The sequence below is a fragment of the Pipistrellus hanaki genome (genome assembly GCF_964339955.1).
Source record: "Pipistrellus hanaki genome assembly, chromosome: 13".
NCBI classification, from domain to species: domain Eukaryota; kingdom Metazoa; phylum Chordata; class Mammalia; order Chiroptera; family Vespertilionidae; genus Pipistrellus; species Pipistrellus hanaki.
Window position 1 is genome coordinate 39,275,047 of NC_140515.1, and position 20,149 is coordinate 39,295,195.

Consider the following 20,149-nt stretch of genomic DNA (forward strand, 5'->3'; position numbering starts at 1 on the left):
GAAAAGGAATTTGGCTTTACTACTTGCCAACTCACTCCCACCAGAGGTGGGGTTACACTACAAATTTCCTGCAAATCTCAGGAAAAAATAGCACAGTGGTTCATAGCCCTGTGATAGGAATAAATGCTCATTTGGCTTTTTATTATAAGTAAAAATAGACTTAGGGAGCCAGCTTTCCTCTGTCAGTTCTCCTTGCCACTCTTTTGTGGTCCAGGCACCAGCAATCGGGGCGTCATCCGGAGCCTGTTCAACCTGCAGACGCCCAGCCCCACCCCATACCCGCCAATCAGAAGCTCTGTTTTTACAAGATTTCAGGGCGTTCCTATATACATCAAAGTTTGAGAAGCACCAAAAAGGGATCCTGGCTCGCATACTGATGAAAGCCAGTTGACATAAGGATTGTGCCGGGCCTTAGAAATAAGTACGTGAACCAAATAGCTACCCTGAGGTAACAGATTTTCTTCTGACTTGTCTACATAGGAAATGTCCAACCTCTAGAGATTTTTTTGTAAGAGTTTATTTGAGCCAAACTGATGACACTGTTGGCAAGCAAGATCTCAGATGCTGTGGAGATGACGGTTTGCAGTTTCCTTTATGCCTTTAGAGTTAAAGAGGGAAAGTAAGGAAGATTAAATGAAGGTGGCAGAAAACCAGGTCCAGGATAGTGAACACACTATGTGCTCCCTTGAGGGTGGTTGCACCTTCCAGGGGTCTGTAAAGAAGATTGCTTCTGGCATTCCAAGGGTGTGTTAACCTAGATGCACAAGAACAATGGACAGGCCTTGCTTAAACCTTTTAGGACAGAAGTTAATAGGACTGTAACTACCCATCATGCCTTTCCCGGTTAGAAATTTATGATCATATCACCCCACCCCCATGATGTTACTTTAGGTCACTGAACTCATACATACCACTTTAAAAAAAAATTTTATTGTTGAGAGTATTACAGATGTCTCCCTTTTTCCCCACATTGCCCCCCTCCACCTTGTTCCTGCCTCACCCCGGGCCTTCACCACTCTACTGTGTCCATAGGTAAGACCTTTGGTTAATCTCTTCCTGCCCTCCCTCCCCCTTCCCACTGAGATTCCTCATTTGGCACCTCCATAATGCAAATGTTGGTACACTTGAAGTTGCCCCAGAAGCTCCAGGATAGTTAACAAATTATGTGCATCTCAGAGGGTGGAGCACATAATTTCTTCCGATTTTTGGATTTTTTCTTTTGGCTCTTCTGATGGGGTGTTTTTTGCTTCCTCGTATTCCAAATAGTTGATTTGATTCTCGGAATCCCCTACTGTGGAATCCCAGTAAAATGTTCTTTATTTCAGTTAGCGTATGTTTAATTTCTGACTGGTACTTTTTCGTGTCTTTGACATTCTCACTAAAATCCTTGAAAGTCTCATGAAGATCCTTGAATAACTGTATATCAATGGTTTTGTACTCTGTATCTAGTAGTTTGCTTGCTTCCATTTCTTTCATTTGTGACATGTTTCTTTGTATGTATTGGGTAGAGCTTCTATGTCTCCTCAAGTTGGTAGAGTGGCCTTGTGCAGTAGATGGTCCTGTAGAGCCCAGTGGCCCAGCCTCCCCAGTCATCTGAGCTAGGCCTCTAGATGCGCCCCTGTGTGGGCTGTGTGCACAGTCTTGTAGTTGAGCCTTGATTGCTGTTGGTGTGTGTGGGATGAGTTGACCTCCAGGCCAATTGGCTGTGAGGACCAACTGGCACAGAGTGGACAGCTGCTGTGAAGCAAGGCAGGCTGGTGCTAGTGCCTACCTAGTCTTGGGCCTTTTATTGATATGTTTGGGGCATGCTGACACCAGCTGCAGCTTATTTGAGAGATTTTACCAAAGTCTGAAGCCTGAGCCAGGACAGGCCATTTATACGGAGATACTGTTGCAAACAGGTTGGGTGGGGCTGCAGATTGGATGGGGTGGGACCTCAGGGAATCACCAGAGCAGAGCAAACAGTGTGGGCCAGGCTAATTGAACCTGGCTATGGCTGCCAGTCAGCTCTGCGACAGGGGAGGTCCCAGCACAGGAGCAGTGACTCCTGTGAACTCCCCCGTCTGGGAGAAAGCCACCCGAGTGAGTTCCTGATGCCAGACAATCCAGTTCCTCCCGTATGTGTCTGGGTCCCCTGGTGCTGGAGCCCAGAAAAAGCTGCCCTGTTTTCCCGAAAATAAGACAGTGTCTTATATTAATTTTTTCTCCCAAAATTGCGCTAGGTCTTATTTTCTGAGGATGTCTTATTTTCGGGGAAACACAGTATTTCGTATAGGTTTGTGCTTGGCCCTTTAAGAAGGACACCTGGGTCTCCAGCAGCCTTCTTGTCCATCAACCACAATCTGCACTGGTTTTTATAGCCTGTAGTTTACAGGGACTTCTCTTCCCAGCTCCAGAACCCTGGGCTGGGGGGCTGGTATGGGGCCCTTCTCCCTCCTGATTTAAAAACAAAACAAACAAACAAACCAGCACAGGTGGGTGCCAGATCAGCCCATTCTGTGCCTCCTCTCCCCTCCCAGTCTCAGCATGCTTTCTTTACTTCTTTAGTTGTAGGACTTCTATTCAGTGGGGCTCTCCAGCGGTTCTGGTGATGGTTCTGTATTTTAATTGTAATTTTGATGTGGTTGTGGGAGGCAGCCAGTACTGGTGTTTACCTACACCATCACCTTCAGATCTCCCCATACCATCCTTTTTGTCCACAGAATTATGCCCAGGAGCGAGAATTAACACCCCAGACTTATATTCACGTGGAAAGAAATGTACAGGATAGGGTAACAGATAGTTTTCGAATTTCCAGGACACTATTTGCTGTGGATGGTGTGGAGCACGGTAGAACCTAAGCGAGGAATGGAGGAGGACTGGAGAGATCTGTGTCACTCCTGTGCAATAGGAGGACTTCCTGTGTATTTCACGGCTTACGCTCTTTAGAAGAATCAGTGCTCCTGGACCCTTGTATGCGAGTTTGGATGTGAGCTGAGCTGCTGACCTCTTCCTGGCAGGAGCTCCTGTCATGGCTTGTTCTTCGCGGTGAACGGGGAGTGACAGAGCTCCGTGTGCTGTGCAGTTGGCAGCGGGTGGCACAGACTGGTTCAGAGGACACTGGATATGGAGAGAGGAGGAGGAGGCCCTGCTGAGCAAGCTTGAAGCCACGTTTAGGAATTACCTCGGGTCCTTAAAAACACAGCCTCCGGAGGCCCTCTCAGTCCTCCTGGTTCTGCACCAGAATCTCCAGGGGCGGGACACAGGAATCTGCTGTTTCACAACTTCCTCTGGGGATTCTGAGGCAGGACCAGGAGGACCTAAAAAATGCCAAGGATTAAGGTTCTGGTGTCTTTCCCTCCAGTTGGAACAGTAGAGGGTGCAGGGTGACCAGTCATCCTGGGAGGTGGATTCCCAGTGTGAAAGCTGGGACAGGCCTGGGTACCCCGGACAGCGGGTCCCTGAGACAAGGCACCTGCCACAAACTCCTCTCATCTAAGGATGTCATCCCAGTTGTTATGAATCTTGACTGGCTTTGTTTAGTTTTGCTGTGTTAAGAATTTCTTTAAAATACGGAAATGAACAAGAAATGTCATGCATGATCACCACCCAGAATGACCCGCTGTTAACATCTTTACATACTTACTCCCAGTCATTTTTTTCTTTGAATAGCAATCATTCATTTATGTCTTCATTAGAAAGAAGTTTTTAATGCCAGAAAAGATGAAAGGTTAAAAAATGACTTCAGAGCTTCCCTCTAAGAAATAACTAGTATTAAATGTAGGTGACATCACTCCAGGACACTTTTTATTGTGCATGTGGGTGGAGAGTCATTTTATTGATTCTTGACATCTTTGAAGTTATATTGGACTGTAGATACATGGCATGTATCTATAGTCCATGACATCTGTGCATTGTATCCTAGTTAAGTTGGGGGTGATTGCTCTTCCTTAGCAGTCTAAAACTGATAGGTCTCATAGGCACTGTGTCTCAGATATTATAAAATAAGGTATATCAACAAATAGAATCTGCCTTAATTGCTCTTTTTAAATTTATATAACAGAAGAAAAGTAAACCATAGAGAAGCTAAATGAATTGCTGAACAACGTCTAGAGTAAGGGGTATTTATTTCTTCTAAATCTGAGGTTAACAAAAGAGATGAAAAACATTGATAGGAGTCGTCTTGTTGGTTTTTTTTAAAGCTACACATTTCAATTCTAAGCTCTGTTGGTTGACCTGCTTTGAAAGATGAGAATGAGTACTCTCAAGAACAGCTAGGTTGGGAGTTGGGCATATTGCTCTTTTTACGTTGTCCCGTTTGATCCCAAGACTAATCCCATGTAGCTTGGTGCCTGGCATCCTGCACTGAGCATCATGTTTCTGAGCTTCATCCCACCCTCGGTCCGTCATCGCTCCCACTCCATCCACAGCAGCAAAGAGAGGACACGCCCTCCCGTGGCTTCTCTCCAGTTTGGTCGGAGGTTAGAATTTTCAGGGTTTTTATGAATTGCTAGTATGAATTCTTGTGAGTTTTTAAAAGTTTATTACATCTTGGTATATCCTTTTCCTTGTTTGGTTGCTGTTTGTGGTTTTATGTTTGTCATTGTTTGCTCATTTCATCAGGAATGTGGGAAGTTAGTTCTGGAATGCACTTTGAACCCACCAGCTTAATCAAGACCTTCCTTTCCCTTTATTTTCCATTCGCTGAAATGTTCACTGCACTGATCATTTTCCTATTTCTACTTATTACCATCTCTAAGATAGTAAAATCTCATAGATTTATAAAAGTAAGTCCACCCCCTGGTGATAGTCATTTCCTGAGGCAGCACCGAATCCCTCTGTTCCCTCTTCTCTGACAGATCCCATCTTCTCTCAGGCCCGCCTCACTCCGCTCAGACATGCTCAGTCCTCCCACAGACGTGTGGGCTGGGATGGCTGTGGTCCCTGGCCCTGGGCCTTCTGTGTCGGTGTTCATAAAACGGGTGACCAGAATTATCCCCAGACTGCAGATGTGCTGGGCTCAGCAGCCCAGAGTGAGACTCAGTATGATTTTGCTCGGAGCCTGAAAATTATCTTAGTGTTAACAGAGGCCAAGGTTATGTTGGATTGGATTGCACTTGAATCCTAGACTTAAATGAACCTTTTGAAGCCCAAGATGTTTTCCAGGTGAATTGCTACCAAGCGACCTCCCCATCCTGTGCCACCCCACCCTCCCCATAAGACTAAAGCCTAGACCCTGCCTGTGGTTAGAGGTTTGCTCTCTGCAGGAACAGAAGACTTCTCCACAAAATAAATCATTAAACCAGGCAGATTTGCACCTGGTAAGACATTAATCTTGATTTTATTTGCTTTTACTTGAGGTGCAGTGCTTACCTTGACAACCTGAAGCCTACATTTGTTTCCTTTCGGAAAATGACTTCCGTAGCCTACGTGTAACTTATTTCCTTTATTGAGGCCAGTATCCTTTAATTACGTTTTTTATTATAGGTGATGTATTATGTTGCCTGTTTTCCTGAAAAGCTGTAATTGACTGGAAGTTATTTCTGTCAGTGTGTGAAACCTGCTCAGATGGCTCAGAAACAAACTACAGTAGTACTTGTCATTAGACAGACTGTACTTTATGATCCATCTGAGCACAGTAAAACCTCAGACTGTTGGATCCCACTAACGTGGAATTTTCGATCCTCGGCTACCATGTGACCACGCACAGGTGTGCTGAAAAGATTAACGGGGAGGAAGTCCTGTGCCTGCCTTGTGCTCACTGCGTTTGCAGGAGCTCACTCATGGTCCTGGCTCTGCCTCTCCACGGCCCGTGCCCTCCACTTCTCTCTGTGCATCTGAGCCGCACCCCCCTTTTGCCACCAGAGCAAGCTCCTCTGTCAGGAGAGGCCCCCGCTGCTGCTGCAGGGTGCACTCACCGCCGCGGTGAACATTCGCCCTGCCTACGCCAGGTCTGTAACCGAGGGAGATGCCACTACAGGGGGGACTTACAAAGCTTTGTAGAATAAAAACTGCACTACTCAACAACGGAGCCCTAGAGGCGCCCCCTGTTGGAGCCACATGTGAGGTCAGTGTCCCCCGCAGCCCTGTGGCCGGCTGACATCCTCTCCTGCCCTCTGTCCCGACCAGTTTAGCACCACCCTCCTCGCCCCCCACCTCCACCTTTGTTGAGTAAAACGTGAAATTGTTTCTGAGGAGAAAGGCATTTATTCTGAATGAAATTGAATCTTATGTTCTAAAGTGTTACTAACTTTATTGTTGGAAGTATTACATATGTGCGCTTTCCCCCCCATTGACTTCTTCCAGCCTGCCCCAACCCCTATTGTCCTTGTCCGTGGGTTATGCATACAAGTTCATTGATCAATCTCTTTCCACCCAGCCTTCCCTCTGAGGTTTGACAGTCTGTCTGATGCTTCTATGTCTCTGGATCTATTTTTGTTCCTGTTGTGATATGCTACAAATGAGATGATGTGATACTCATCTTTCTCTGGCTTATGTTGTTTAGCACAGTGGTGGGCAACTGTGGCTCGCGAGCCACAGTTTGCCACTCTGATTACTAATGAGTTTGCCGATCACTGGCTTAGCATAATGCTCTCCAGATCCATCCATGCTATTGCAAATGCTTTCTTTTTGTACAGCAGAGTAGAATTCCAGTGTGTAGATGTACCAGTTTTTTAATCCACTCATCTACTGATGGACACTTAGGCTGTTTCCAGATCTTAGTTATTTTAAATTGTGCTGCTAAGAACATAGGGGTGCATATATCCTTTCTGATTGCTGTTTGATTTCTTGGGATATATTCCTAGAAGTGGGATCACTGAGTCAAATGGCAGTCTCACTTTTAACATTTTGAGGCAACTCCATAATGTTTTCCACAAAGGCTGCCCCCTCCTTCCTTTTCTGTACCTCCTCGCCAACACTTGTTTGTTGATGATAGCCAGGTGTGAGATGGTACCTCGCTGTCATTTTGATTTGCATCTCTCAGGTGATTAGTGACTTTGAGCATGTTTTCATATGCTTCTTGGCCTTCTGTGTGTTCACTTTGGAGAAGTGTCTATATTTAGCTCCTTTGCCAATTTTTAATTGGATTATTTGTCTTCCTTTTGTTAAGTTATATGAGTTCCTTTATATTTTGGAGATTAACCACTTACTGGATTAACCACTTACTGGATAACATTGGCAAATATGTTCTCCCATGCAGTGGGTTCTCTTGTTATTTTGTTGGTGGTTTCTTTTGCTGTGCAGCAGCTTTTTATTTTGATGTAGACTCATTTGTTAAAGTTGTGTGTAGTCTCTGCATTGCCCTAGGCCTTGAACCTCCTTAAACTCAGTTTCCTCATCTTTAAAGTTTGGTAGTAACTGAACCTCCCACGAGATAATCTTTGTGAAGAGCTTAGACAGTGCTTGGCATACAGTAGTCATGCAATAATTGATAACTATTGTTTCCAGAAGGCTTTGCTGATATACATTTCTGCATATCTGATTTTTGGCATATTGTGGGCTTTGTGGTCTCAGATTTAGGACTATAATTACATTTCTAGCCCTCTATGCCAATTTAAATTGCAGTTTTAAGGAATGCAACATAGTCTCCATAGCATTCTTAGGAGAGGTTTGTGCATTTGGCCTGTGATGCTGAAAACTTACAAAATACTGACTTGAAATGTAGTCAGTTTCTAGATTAGTCATTGATTTGGGTTTCTAGACTCATCACACACAGTTACTAAAGGGCACTATGTTTGTGGCACCTGCTAGTAACAGTCTAAAGGCTGTGTTTCTTGATGTGAGACTGTTCATTCTCTGGTTTTGGTTGCAGAGGAACCATAGACCCATGTGCTGTCTTCTAAAGTGACGCTGAGGTTACCTCTGGGAGAAGTGCAGTTAAACTAAATAATGGAGCACCTATTTATAGTAACTAACTAAAGATCTCCGTGAAGCAGGAAAATCATGAACTGTACGTGGTACACAGCAAGCCATTCAGTGCAGTCCCACCTCATGGTGGCTGAGATTTGATTATAGTCCTGTTGTCTGCCAAAGTCAGCCCTTACCTGTCACCCTTTGCAGGTGCCCTGAGTTTTAGCTGTGCAGGATGCACTTTGGGAGGCAGTTGAAAACAAAAAGCAGAAAGGGAGAAAGAAGGGATGGTACTAACATGCCAAAGGAAAACTCAAACTACAGAGGCATCGTAGAGTAATGGAATGAATTTAGAGCCTGAGAAAAGGGGGGAAATCATGAGCAGCAAAGAGACTAAGAAAGAAAGACAATAGTAAAAGTCAGTGGTCGGCAAACTGGCTCCACAGAGCCACATGCAGCTCTTTGGCCCCTTGAGTGTGGCTCTTCCACAGAATACCATGGCCTGGGTGAGTCTATCTTGAAGACGTGGTGTTAGAAGTTTAAGTTTAGCCGAAGCCGGTTTGGCTCAGTAGTAGAGCGTTGGTCTGCGGACTCAAAGGTCCCAGGTTCGATTCCGGTCAAGGGCATGTACATTGGTTGCGGGCACATCCCCGGTAGGGGGTGTGCAAGAGGCAGCTGGTCGATGTTTCTCTCTCATTGACATTTCTAGCTCTCTATCTCTCTCCCTTCCTCTCTGTAAAAAAATTTTTAAAAAAAATATATTTTATTAAGTTTAAAAAATTGGGCTCTCAAATGAAATTTCAGTCATTGTTAGTCAGCAGAGCCAAATATCAATAGTACAAGTTTGCCGACCACTGGTATAAGTAGAAGACTGGTGGGAAGCAGATTAAATATAGGAAGGAAAAACAAAACATTAAAGTGGGAGTGTTGAAATTTATGACAATGGAGCAATTGGCACCACATCATCTTGAAATCATTAGATAATGCCTGCAGATGATTGTCTCAATGGAGTCATTGCTGCTACTCTCCAGGGATGCTGCTGAGTGCCCTCAGAGGCACAGGCTAGCTCAACAAGATTAGTGGTTGTTGAGGGATGTGGTTGGTGTGACTGTGGAGTCAGCACCAGAGAGATCCTTGTGGTGATGGGTTAGCCCTGTGTGTGTATTTTAGGGGTGGTTACATGAATCTATACGTGGGCTAAAGTGATGGACAACTATACGCATACATTGTATTAGTGTCAGTCCTAGCTTGGATACTGTTGTACTACAGATGTAAGCATTGGGGAAAATATGGGTACACCAGACCTATCTGTACTATATTTGCATCCTTCTGTGAGTTTATATGTATTTCAGAATATAAAGGTTAAGAAAAACAAGATTGGCCAAATTACTAGATGTAATACACCTCTGTTCAAATTTATAAATGAAAAGGCAGCATTCTCTTGGTAAACTCATTATTAAAACTGACCTATTCTAATGCCATGTCAGTAGGAAATGAAAATATTACTATTGTAGCAAAAAACTTAAGTCGTCAAACCGTGACAATAAACCAGGGCCTATCTAACATGTTTCACCACATATTTTGTTACAGGGACAAGCGGATCTTTTAAAATATGCTAAGAACGAGACTTTGGAGAACTTGAAACAAATCCATTATGCTGCTGTTTCGTGTGGACTGAATAAACCAGGGACAGGAAATGCCGACGTGCAGAAGCCACGCCGGAGTCTGGAAGTCATACCTGAAAAAGCCAGCGATGAGTCTGGAGAGTGAGGCACTTCGTCGTCGTCATGGAGGTTACAACTCTGGACCAACCGTAGTCAGGTGGAGCAGTCACTTTGCACTCACTGATGAAAATAATATTTGGGATTTTAAAGCACAACTGGAATAGCTAATTGCAGTCTCTTAAAACTGTGAATGTATGTAGCAATCCGGCGTGTGAAGGCAAATAAACTCTTTAACCAGAAATGATATTCCTGGCCAAAGTATGCTATATTTGTATACAAAGACACCATCACTCCATTCCAGTGTGAACCACCGACTATTCACTCTAGTTCCATTGAGAAAGAAAACACTTTCTTAAGATGGAAATGGATTGTATTGTCAAATTAGTATTTATTGGAGAAAAACGTAATCTACGCATTTTACATGTGTGATTGCCAGAGTCTCTGGGTTAGAGATGATTTTGGTGGAATGCCTGCTGAGCCATAATTACTAAGGAGAATGTAAGTGGACAGATCCCCTGAGTCCCCAGGGACTTTGGAGCACCATCCAATACAAGGAGAATGTGCAATTGGACTGAAGCTCCCCGGCTGGAGACATGTGCTGGGTATAATATATACAATGTAAAAGCAACCAATCTGGAAGCAACACATTGTAAATAGTTTTTCATTGTATGAAGTAGTGTTCACATTAAAAAAGATGTTTTATGATATTTCTCCAATAGCAGTATATGCATTTAATGAAATTTTAACTTAAAAATTGTGTTTCAAATATTCTGCTCTTAAGAGTAAGCCATTACTTGATAAACAGCTTTGTCAAAAAATGGGTTGCTTGTCTGGCTTGACACTAGCTTACAGTGAGGTGCTCATAACATCACACAGCTGCCTGACTGTAAAGTGGGCTGAGACACCCCCTTCCACTTCTTAATTCACACCAGAGAGAGTGTGCCCTGAAATAGTGCAAATGATAAGTTCAAGGCCAGAGAAGATAACCCAAGCTTTCATTTTTCAAAAATCAGTGAAACTTGGTGCTATTTTTTTTTTTTTTTAAAGTAACAAACCCTGCATCCTAATTACTACTTCTCCCAAATCAAAATGGCTTCCAAATTTTGGAAGAACAAAAGATGTGTCTAAATCTTCAACAACCCCATTTTCTTTTCAGTGGTTCAGGTATGTGAACAGGTAAGTATTGAAACCTTTAACTTGGCTTCTCAGTCATTCCTCAATCAGGGGAATGCTTAGGCTGAACATACCTAAGTTATTTCTACCTAACTCCCAAATATCCTTCTAAAAAACCATTCCTTTGCTCAGTTGTCCTTTGCACTCTAATGTGCTTGAGTTAAGGTTGCAAACAGTTCTCTCTTGCAAAGAAAACAGTATAGACACACTCTGGATTGACCTGCAAAGGCCTTACAACCCCTACTTGGTCAAACAAATGAGACACCTACCTCTGGGTTCGTAAGTTGTGGTAACTGTGGGGCAGCATGCTGGCTTCCTGCCGTCATTACATTCTTCAAATGGGGAAACACCTGTGTGAGTTACTGTAAATACAAACAATGCCCCCGTCATTAGTCACATCGTACGCACACATGGTGCGTCACTCCTAATTAGGACCCGTGTCTAATGGGAAGTACATGAAAACCACTGGGTGAAAAGGTGAGAGAATTAAGCCAAAACCCCACACGTACAGACACACACAGGAGTATGGTGATTACCAGAGGAAAGGGGGCTGGGGGAGGCAGAAGAGGGTGAAGAGGAGATAAGTGGTGACGGGAGGAGACTTGACTTTGGGTAGTAAACACACAATACATAGAATTGTACACCCAAAACCTATATACTTTTTAAGCAATGTCACCCCTGTAAATTCAAGAAAAAGATGGCTTAAAAAAAAAAAAAAAAAAAGCCACTGGGAAAGCTCTGCCGAGAACACAGGAAAACAGAGTTGAGCAAAATGCACGGAGACTACAGCGCAGAGCTGGTCAGCGCGGTGGAAAATGACATGGGCAGCGTGTGACTGGGGCCCTGGTCAGGTTCCAGCCGCCATGCCCAGGCCCCAAGTAAGGGGAAGTCCTGAGGCCTCTCTGACACACCAAGAACTTCCGCCCCCTCTGCCTCTGAAGCCATAGTTCAGGTGTTGGCTGGTTTCTGCTTTCAGCTGCTATGACTTCTGAATGGAGGGGCAGAAAGCCTCCGACCCCCCAAATGCTCACCTCCATGTCAGGGCTGGGTGGAGCCGGGCCGGGTAGAGTTCCTCTCAGGCCGCATATCCTACTGCCTCAAGAGGGTGCTGTCCATCGGGGTGGCGCTGGAAGGTCGTCCAGCTCACAGTCTTCATGATGAGGTCCGATTTTGTATACTGAATACTTTGAATTCGCTGAACCTTTAATCAAGGGTTTAGAAAAACCATCAATGCAAATGTCAGTGTGGTCACCGCGTAGCTCCCCTGTACCACCCAGGGAACGAGGTCGCCCGGGCCAGGCATCTCTCTGCTGTTTCAGTCTGAGCTAAGGTGTGATGTGAGCAGACCTCCCCTGCGCCATGACTTCGAAGAATTTTCTGTCTGTTGTGTGTGACAGTGGGACTCTGTTGGGATTGCATGCCAAGCCCTGTGTTCAAGGCATTCTGCCTGTTACTTTATCATCGCATCCTCTCTACACCCAGCACGGTATGTACTCAATATTACAGGTGACAAGATGATGACTTTAGCCAAGGTCACAGAATGGTCAGGTCAGGATTTGAACCCAGATCTGTCTGCTCCAAAGCCTCTGTTCCCAACCACTATATCCATACTCCTCTGCATTCCAAATACAAATTTCCCATCTAAACTACAAGGTGGGTAGAGGTCATAAGGAATAGTGAGGTAAGTAGCCTTTTATTCTTTTAAAATATATTTTCATTGACTTCATCGAGGAAGGGCAAGGGAGATAGAAACATCAATGATGAGAATCATTGATGGACTACCTTCTGCACGCCCCCTAGTGGGGAATCGAGCCCACAACTTGGCATGTGCCCTTGACTGGAATTGAACCTGGGACTCTTCAGTCTACAGACAGATGCTCTAGCCCCTGAGCCAAACCAGCTAGGGTTGGCCTTTTATTCTTTTACCTTTAGCGTGAGCCTCCTGGAAGCCACTGAAATTTATTCACTCTGACTGTATTATGCATGTATTAGGCACCAAAGGTTCACCACACACAAAAAATAGCATGCTTTCAACACCCACGGAGCTCACAATTTAGTTGGGAAGGGAGAGACATTAGTCCAAAGGATCCTAAAGATACGGGGACCGTGACAAACCATGGGAAGTGCTGCAAAGAGGCTACTTGGGTTCACGTCCTGGCTGAGCAGAGAGGAGAAGTGACCGTAATGTTCCCACCTGCCTTGTCTCTCTCATTTAAGGACTGGAAAGTGCTTCTTCCCCTCAGGAGGCCTTGGGAAGGACTGAACGAGAGTGTCTGTAAGGCACTAGGCCCAGTGCCTGGCTCACAGTGGACTCACCGCATTATTCCCATTAGTTATTCTCCAAAGGAGGGTCCATGAGAGTGTCACGGAGCCCCACCCCCTGGGAAGATGGACTAGATCAGTGGTCGGCGAACTCATTAGTCAACAGAGCCAAATATCAACAGGACAACGATTGAAATTTCTTTTTGAGAGCCAAATTTTTAAAACCTAAACTTCTTCTAATGCCACTTCTTCAAAATAGATTCTTCCAGGCCGTGGTATTCTGTGGAAGAGCCACACTCAAGGGGCCAAAGAGCCGCATGTGGCTCACGAGCTGCAGTTTGCCATCCATGGGACTAGCTACCTATTGCTCCTAAACACAACCCCCAAAACTTAAACCAGTAACTTACTGCCTCTCAGGGTTCTAGGGAGCTGGGCTCACCTCAGTGGTCTCCTTGGGTCTTTCGTGCAGCTGCTGGCAGCAGGGACCGCGGCCGTCCACTTGGGATGGACACATGAGATGGCCCCCTGCCCTGAATGGTGGTCAGAGTGTCTGCATGTGGTCTCCGTATGGCTTGGCCTTCTTATAGCAGCACCGGGCTCCAAGAGGGAGTCAGCATTCCAGATGGCCCATAAGAGACCCGCAGGTCTTCCCCAGCCTCTCCTCGGGAGTCCCAGGTCACCTCTCCTGCATTCCTTTGTTCAAGCAAGTCACACATCTAGAGGAAATAATGAACAACATAAACTGATGAACAAAAACAGACCCAGGCTCCATGGGGTAGAGGACTTCTCTTGATGGGAGAGTGGTAAGGTCACGCTGCGGAATAGAATGCAGGATAGGAGATATTGTTAAGACCACCTTTGGAAAATACAATCTGCCATGGAGGTTTCCCTGAGGAAGTGGGCTTTTAGCTGAGACCTGAAGGCAAAAATGGTGAAGAAGGGTGAGGCAATTTAGGCAGAGAAACCAGCAGGTTGCAAACCCCATGGTGGGAGGCAGGGTGGCTTACGTGAGGAGTAAAGGAAGGACACTGAGCCGGGAATGCTGAGTGGAAGAGGGAGGTGCGGAGTGAGATGGTGAGGGCGCTGGAGCCCATCGAGAAGGGGACTCTTTAGGCTGCCTCCTCAAGGATCTGCTCTCATTTTTCTAAAAGGTTAGTGTCAAACATTTAGTTTTATTATATCTAATCCGCTTTTTATTGGGTTCACTTAATTACAAAAAGAATAGATGCTCCTTGTTGCCAAAAAGGTCAGTGCTGAAGAAGGTAAATTAAAAAGTGCCCATGGCCCTCACACTGCCCCTCCGACTCCCCTGGGAAGTGGCTTGGGCGGCCCCTCTGCACACCGACATGTTCAGGTGCCACCAACATGGCCCTCCTCTCTCTGAGAAGTTCCGGCTTTTACTGTAAGAAAAGGCACAGCTCTCTTGAGGATCACAGGAATAAAATAATTGAATATTTAAGAAGTAGAGCTGTGGCCGGGAAGGTGACAAATAGCAATTCAATTTTATGAACTAGAATAATTTTGTGTTTTATGAGAGCCACAGGTATTAGGCAAAAGAAAATAGGGATAAAAAATGACATTTGTTTAACTATGACTATTAGAATTTACAAAAACAAATATCTTTCCTTTAAAAATATTTTTTTAACTCAAAACAAAATAATTGTAAAACTCCTGTGGAAATGGACTGCTGTGGCCACCGAGATGACAGGTTGAGATGAGCATTCTGAACATACATGAAAATAAATCGATGATAAATAAAGTGTAAAGGAGGTGTGATAGGAAGAGTAAAAGCCCCCTTCATTTTCCCCAGCCAAGAATTTATGCTGGATCATTTCTGGTTTTGATTCTTCTGATAATTGTCACCCAAACTCTAAACCAACGCTGTCCAGTGGAATTTCTTATGATGAAGGAAACATCTCTAACTGTGCTATTCAATGCAATAGCCACTAGGCACACTGACTATTAATTTGCATATCCTATATAATAAAAGGGTAATATGCAAATAAACTGAACGGCAGAATGACCTGTCGCTATGATGTGTATTGACCACCAGGGGGCAAACACTCAACGCAGGAACTGCCCACTGGTGATCAGTGTGCTTTCACAGCTGGAGCACTGCTCAGCCAGAAGCTGGGCTCACAGCTGGCAAGCGCAGCAGCGGTGGCAGGACCCTCTCCCGCTTCCACAGCAGCATGAAGGATCCTCAAGCCAAACAGTAAGGTGTGAGCAGGCAGGCAGGTTAGAAGCAAGGGGCCCTGATAGCAAGAGGGCACAGGCTGGGCTGAAGGACCTCCTCTACTGCATTAATTTTGTGCATCGGGCCTCTAGCTAATTAATAAAATTTTAATTTAAAAATTTAGTTCCATAGTCACACTAGCCACATTTCAATAACTCAATAGCCACATGTGGCTAGTGGCCATCCTAATGGTCAGAGTAGCTACAGACAGACTGGTCCCTGCCTCTGCCTGACCCACCTTAGAAAGACCTGTGACTGCACACTGGAGAAAATGCAATCACAGCTCATTCCACTGCTCCTTCCCTTTGCCCTCCTTTGATTCCCAAGCCCTGCTTGGAGCATTTTCATTTTAGTTCTGTTGGTTTACCTTTATAGCTTTTACTAACCTATTTAAAACTGTTTCCTGATACATCAATTGTTGACTATAATACTTTGATCCACCACCACTTTTGATCAGCCAGTTAGTGTTCCCCATGTTCTCTCCACAATCTCCCTCTGGTGCCCCCACCCAGCTCCCAGTCACCACACCGCTGCTTGTCACATTGGCAAGGTCTCTGGGTAGTATTAATATTCTGTCCTAAAGCTATAAGTTTTCAATCTTTGGTTCTACAATTAAAACCAATAGCCACCTTTTTACCGATATTATTGCATAAGGATTATATGATATTATACATAGAAAAACCATAAAGATGCCACAAAAAAACTACTAGGTTTAATAAATGAATTTAGCAATGTAGCAGGATACAATATTAACATCCATAAATCAATGGCATGTTTATACACAAGTAATAAACTCTCAGAAAGAGAAACTAAAACACACACACACACACACACACAAAACAATCCCATTTACCATTGCAACAACAACAACAAAAATTAAGATACTTAGGAATAAAGTTAACCAAGGAGGTAAAAGGCTTGTACTTGGAAAACTAAAGGACATTGAATAAAGACAGAGGAAGACATAAACAGTAGAAGATTAAATCGTGGTCATGGATTGGTAGAATTAACATCATTAAAATGTCCACACTCCCCAAGGCAATCTACAGATTTAATGCAATTCCTATTAAAATACCAATAGCATATTTCACAGTTGTAGAACAAATACTCCAAAATGTATATGGAACAAAAAAAAAAAAAAAAAAGGCCTTGAATAGCCACAGCAATCTTGAGAAAGAAAAAAGTTGGAGGAATCACAATACCAGATATCAAGTTATATTACAAAGCCACTGTAATCAAAATAGCCTGATACTGGTACAAGAATAGGCATATAAATCAATGGAACAGAATAGAGAAATCAGCCCAAGCCATTATGCTCAATTAATATCTGACAAAGGAGATAAGAGCATACAATGGACTCAAAGCAGTCTCTTTAATAAATGGTGCTGGGAAAATTGGACAAATATATGCAAAAAATGAAACTAGACTATAAACTTATACCATACATAAAAATAAACTCAAAATGGGTAAATGTAAGTTGTGAAATCATAAAAATCCTAGTAGAAACCATAAGCAACAAAATCTCAGACATCTCTCATAGGAATATATGGATACATCTTGAAGGGCAAAGTAAACTAAGAAGAAAATAAACACCTGGGACTACATCAAAATAAAAAGCTTCTGCACAGCAAAAGAAACTATCAACAAAATGAAAAGGGAGTCCACTGTATGGGAAAACATCTGATAAAGGGTAAATATCCAAAATATGTAACAAATTCATACAACTTAAAAGGAAGACAAACAATCCAATAAAAAAAAATGGGCAAAGAATCTAAATAGACATTTCTCCAAAGAGGACATAGAGAAGGCCAAGAGATATATGAAAAAAATGCTCAAAGTCATTAATCATCCAAGAGATGCAAATCAAAATGACAATGAGGTACCATCTCGAACCTGTCAGAATGGCTATTATCAACAAATCAACAAATGACAATCACTGGCGAAGATGTGGAGAAAAAGGAACCTTTGTGCACTGCTGGTGGGAATGCAGACTGGTGCAGCCACTGTGGAGAACAGTATGGAGTTTCCTTAAAACATTAAAAATGGAACTCCCATTTGACCTAGTAATCCCACTTCTAGGACTATATCCCAAGAAATCAGAAACATCAATCAGAAAGAATATACACACCCCTATGTTCATAGCAGCACAATTTATAATAGCTGAAGTATGGAAACATCCTAAATGCCCATTAGCAGATGAGTGGATTAAAAAACTGTGGTGCATATACACAATGAAATACTATCTTATCTAATAAAAGAGAAACATGCAAATTGACCACACCTACTCCACACCCACCAGCCAATCAGGGGTGAGTATGCAAATTAACCCAACCAATATAGGCACAGGGAGAAGACTGAAGACAGCATAGAAGGAAGCCAAGCGAGGCAGAAGGGAGTGAAGCTATGAAGAAGCAAACAAGCAAGCAGGGCGGTGGAGAAGGGAAGGAAGTAGGCAGGGAGGGAAGTAGGCGGGGTGGGGAAGACTGCAGCAGGAAGACCTATTGCAGAAATCTTCCTGCACCAAGCCTCTAGTGCTGATATAAAAAAGGATTTCTTACTATTTGCAACAACATGGACAGATCTGGAGAGCATTATGCTAAGTGAAATAAGCCAGCCTGAGAAAGGAAAGGATCACATGATCTCACTCATTTGTGGAATACAATGAACAACATACAAGTGATGAACAAAAATAGAGCCAGTGACATAGAAGCATCAAACAGACTGTCAAACCTCAGAGGGGGGTAGAGGAAAGTAGGGGTGGGGATAAGAGATGAACCAAAGGACTTGTATGCATGCGTATAAGCATAACCAATATAACCAATATGCACAGACATAGGGGGATGAGGGCTTATGCTGGGGGGTGGGAGTGGACGGGGAAAGGTTAGTGGGAGGAAATGGAGACATACGTAATATTTCCAACAACAAAGAATTAAAAAATAAACATACACCTAACCTATGAACTAGCACTTCCAACCCTAAATTTTCTGAAGAGAAATGAAAACTTATATCCTCCATAAAGACTCACACAAGAATGTTGACAGTAGCTCTATTCCGAATATTCAAAAACTTTTTTCAAATGACTATCAAAAAGAAAATAGATAAACATAATCTAATTGAGTTATAGTCATGAAATTGAATATCTCTCAGCTATAAAAAGAACTGCTGTTACCGGCAACAAATGTGGGTGACCAGAAAAACGTCATGCTGAGGGATAAAGACAGGCACGCAAGAGTGCCCACTGTGGGATTCCGTTCATCAGGAGCTCGTGACTAGGCAAAGCTGAAATATTGTACAATGATAGAAAGGGCCATGGTGGGAGCTGACTGCAGAGGGAACTTCCTGCAGGGAGGTACATGTGGCACAGACCTCACTCTGTCTCTTGATTGATTGCAGTTACACTGGTTGTAGTTACAGTGTCCTAGCCATTTGTCAAAATCACTGAATTGCATATGTGAAATCTTACAGTTCATTGTATGTCAATTATACTTCAACAAAGTTTATTTCTTTTTCTTTTTCTTTTCTTTTCTTTTTCTTTTTTTTTTCTTTTTTTTTTTTTTTTTTTTTTTTTTTACAAAGTTTATTTCATAGTAGAGGCCCAATGCATGAAATTTGTGCAAAACTAGGCCTTCCTTCCCCTGGCTGCTGGCACCAGCTTCCCTCTAGCACCCCAGACCTGGGCTTCCCTCTGATCACCCAGAATGACTTCCAGTGTAATTAGCATATTATGTTTTTATTATTATAGGTTAAAAGAGAAGACTAACTTAAACCCTAGGAGAAAAACAATTGGGAATAGGAATGGGGAGAAGGAACATGATATATTGTTATTATTATTTCATGCTTTTCCCTTATCAGTAAAATCTTTCCTGTTTCTTAATGATATAATTGGTTACAAACTATTTTGAAGAATTTTTTTTTTTTTCTCTGATCCCTCTGAGTTTTTTGTTCTGAATCTGGACTAACTGCTTCTCTGATCTGCTGCTCAGATTTAATTCTGGGACCATGAGATCACAATGACGGCTTGGTTTTACTATCTGTTGCTTTCTTACGTTCTGTTTTTTGGTTTTGTTTTGTTGTTTTTGTTGTTGATAATTTTGCTGAGGATCTCTGTAATTCTTTCAGAGAGTGTTTATGGGAGGCAAATTTTCTGAGTCTTTCCATGTTCAAAAATGCTTGACCTTGTTCTTGGGTTTGATTGAAAGTTTGGCTGGGTGTCTAATTCTAGGCTCCACCCCTTTTCTCTGAGACATGGAAGCAGCACTGCATTTTGCTTCTAGCATCACTACTGCTGATGGGAAGGCAGACTGTTCTGATCCTATCCCTTTGCAGGTAAGCCTGTTTTCCTGGGAACTTTTTTGATTTATTCTTTTTTTCTGTTCTAGCATGTTGTGGTGATATAGAAGTTCATTCATTCATTCATTAATATTGATTGTAGGAAAGTCTAGCAGCTCTACTTCAGAGCAATAAGTTCCCTGTGCTGGTGGAGGTTACATTCCGGTGTGAGAAATAGGTAATATAATAAACAAGAAAATAGATGAGACCCCTTCAGATGCTGACAAGTACTAAGAATAAACAGAACAGGAACTGGGGTGATGATCAACTGAGGCAGGAAGAGGAGTGCTTGAGCTGAGGGTGTCAGGGGCCTCTCTGGGAAGGTGGCCTTGGAGCAGAGCCCTGGATCATGAGAAGGAGCCACATGGGGATCTCGGAAAGAGTGTTCAATAAAGGGAGCCTGGCCCGAAAGGACCGAGGTGGGAACACACTCCATGGGGGCAGAGATGAGCCAGGGTGGCTGGAGAGCAAGTGAGTAAAGCCAAAATCAGAGGCGATGAGGCTGAGAGGGAAAGAGGCAGGGTAAGATGTGGGTGTCAATGAAATCAGCACAATAAAATAAAGCCCAAAGCCATTCCTGGGGGACGCAACCCTG

At 43.4% G+C, this 20,149-nt stretch overlaps 1 protein-coding gene across 3 annotated transcripts in view; it reads left to right on the forward strand.

Moving 5' to 3' along the window:
* The window catches only part of PLCL2 (phospholipase C like 2), a 203,983-nt gene extending 193,713 nt beyond the window's left edge, over positions 1-10,270 (forward strand). For all 3 annotated transcript variants that reach the window (XM_084903290.1, XM_084903289.1, XM_084903291.1), the window contains one exon: positions 9,421-10,270. In XM_084903290.1, coding sequence (XP_084759416.1) covers positions 9,421-9,600 — 180 coding nt within the window. In that variant the 3' untranslated portion in view covers positions 9,601-10,270. The remainder of the gene's footprint in view (positions 1-9,420) is intronic.
* Positions 10,271-20,149: the final 9,879 nt, after the last annotated feature.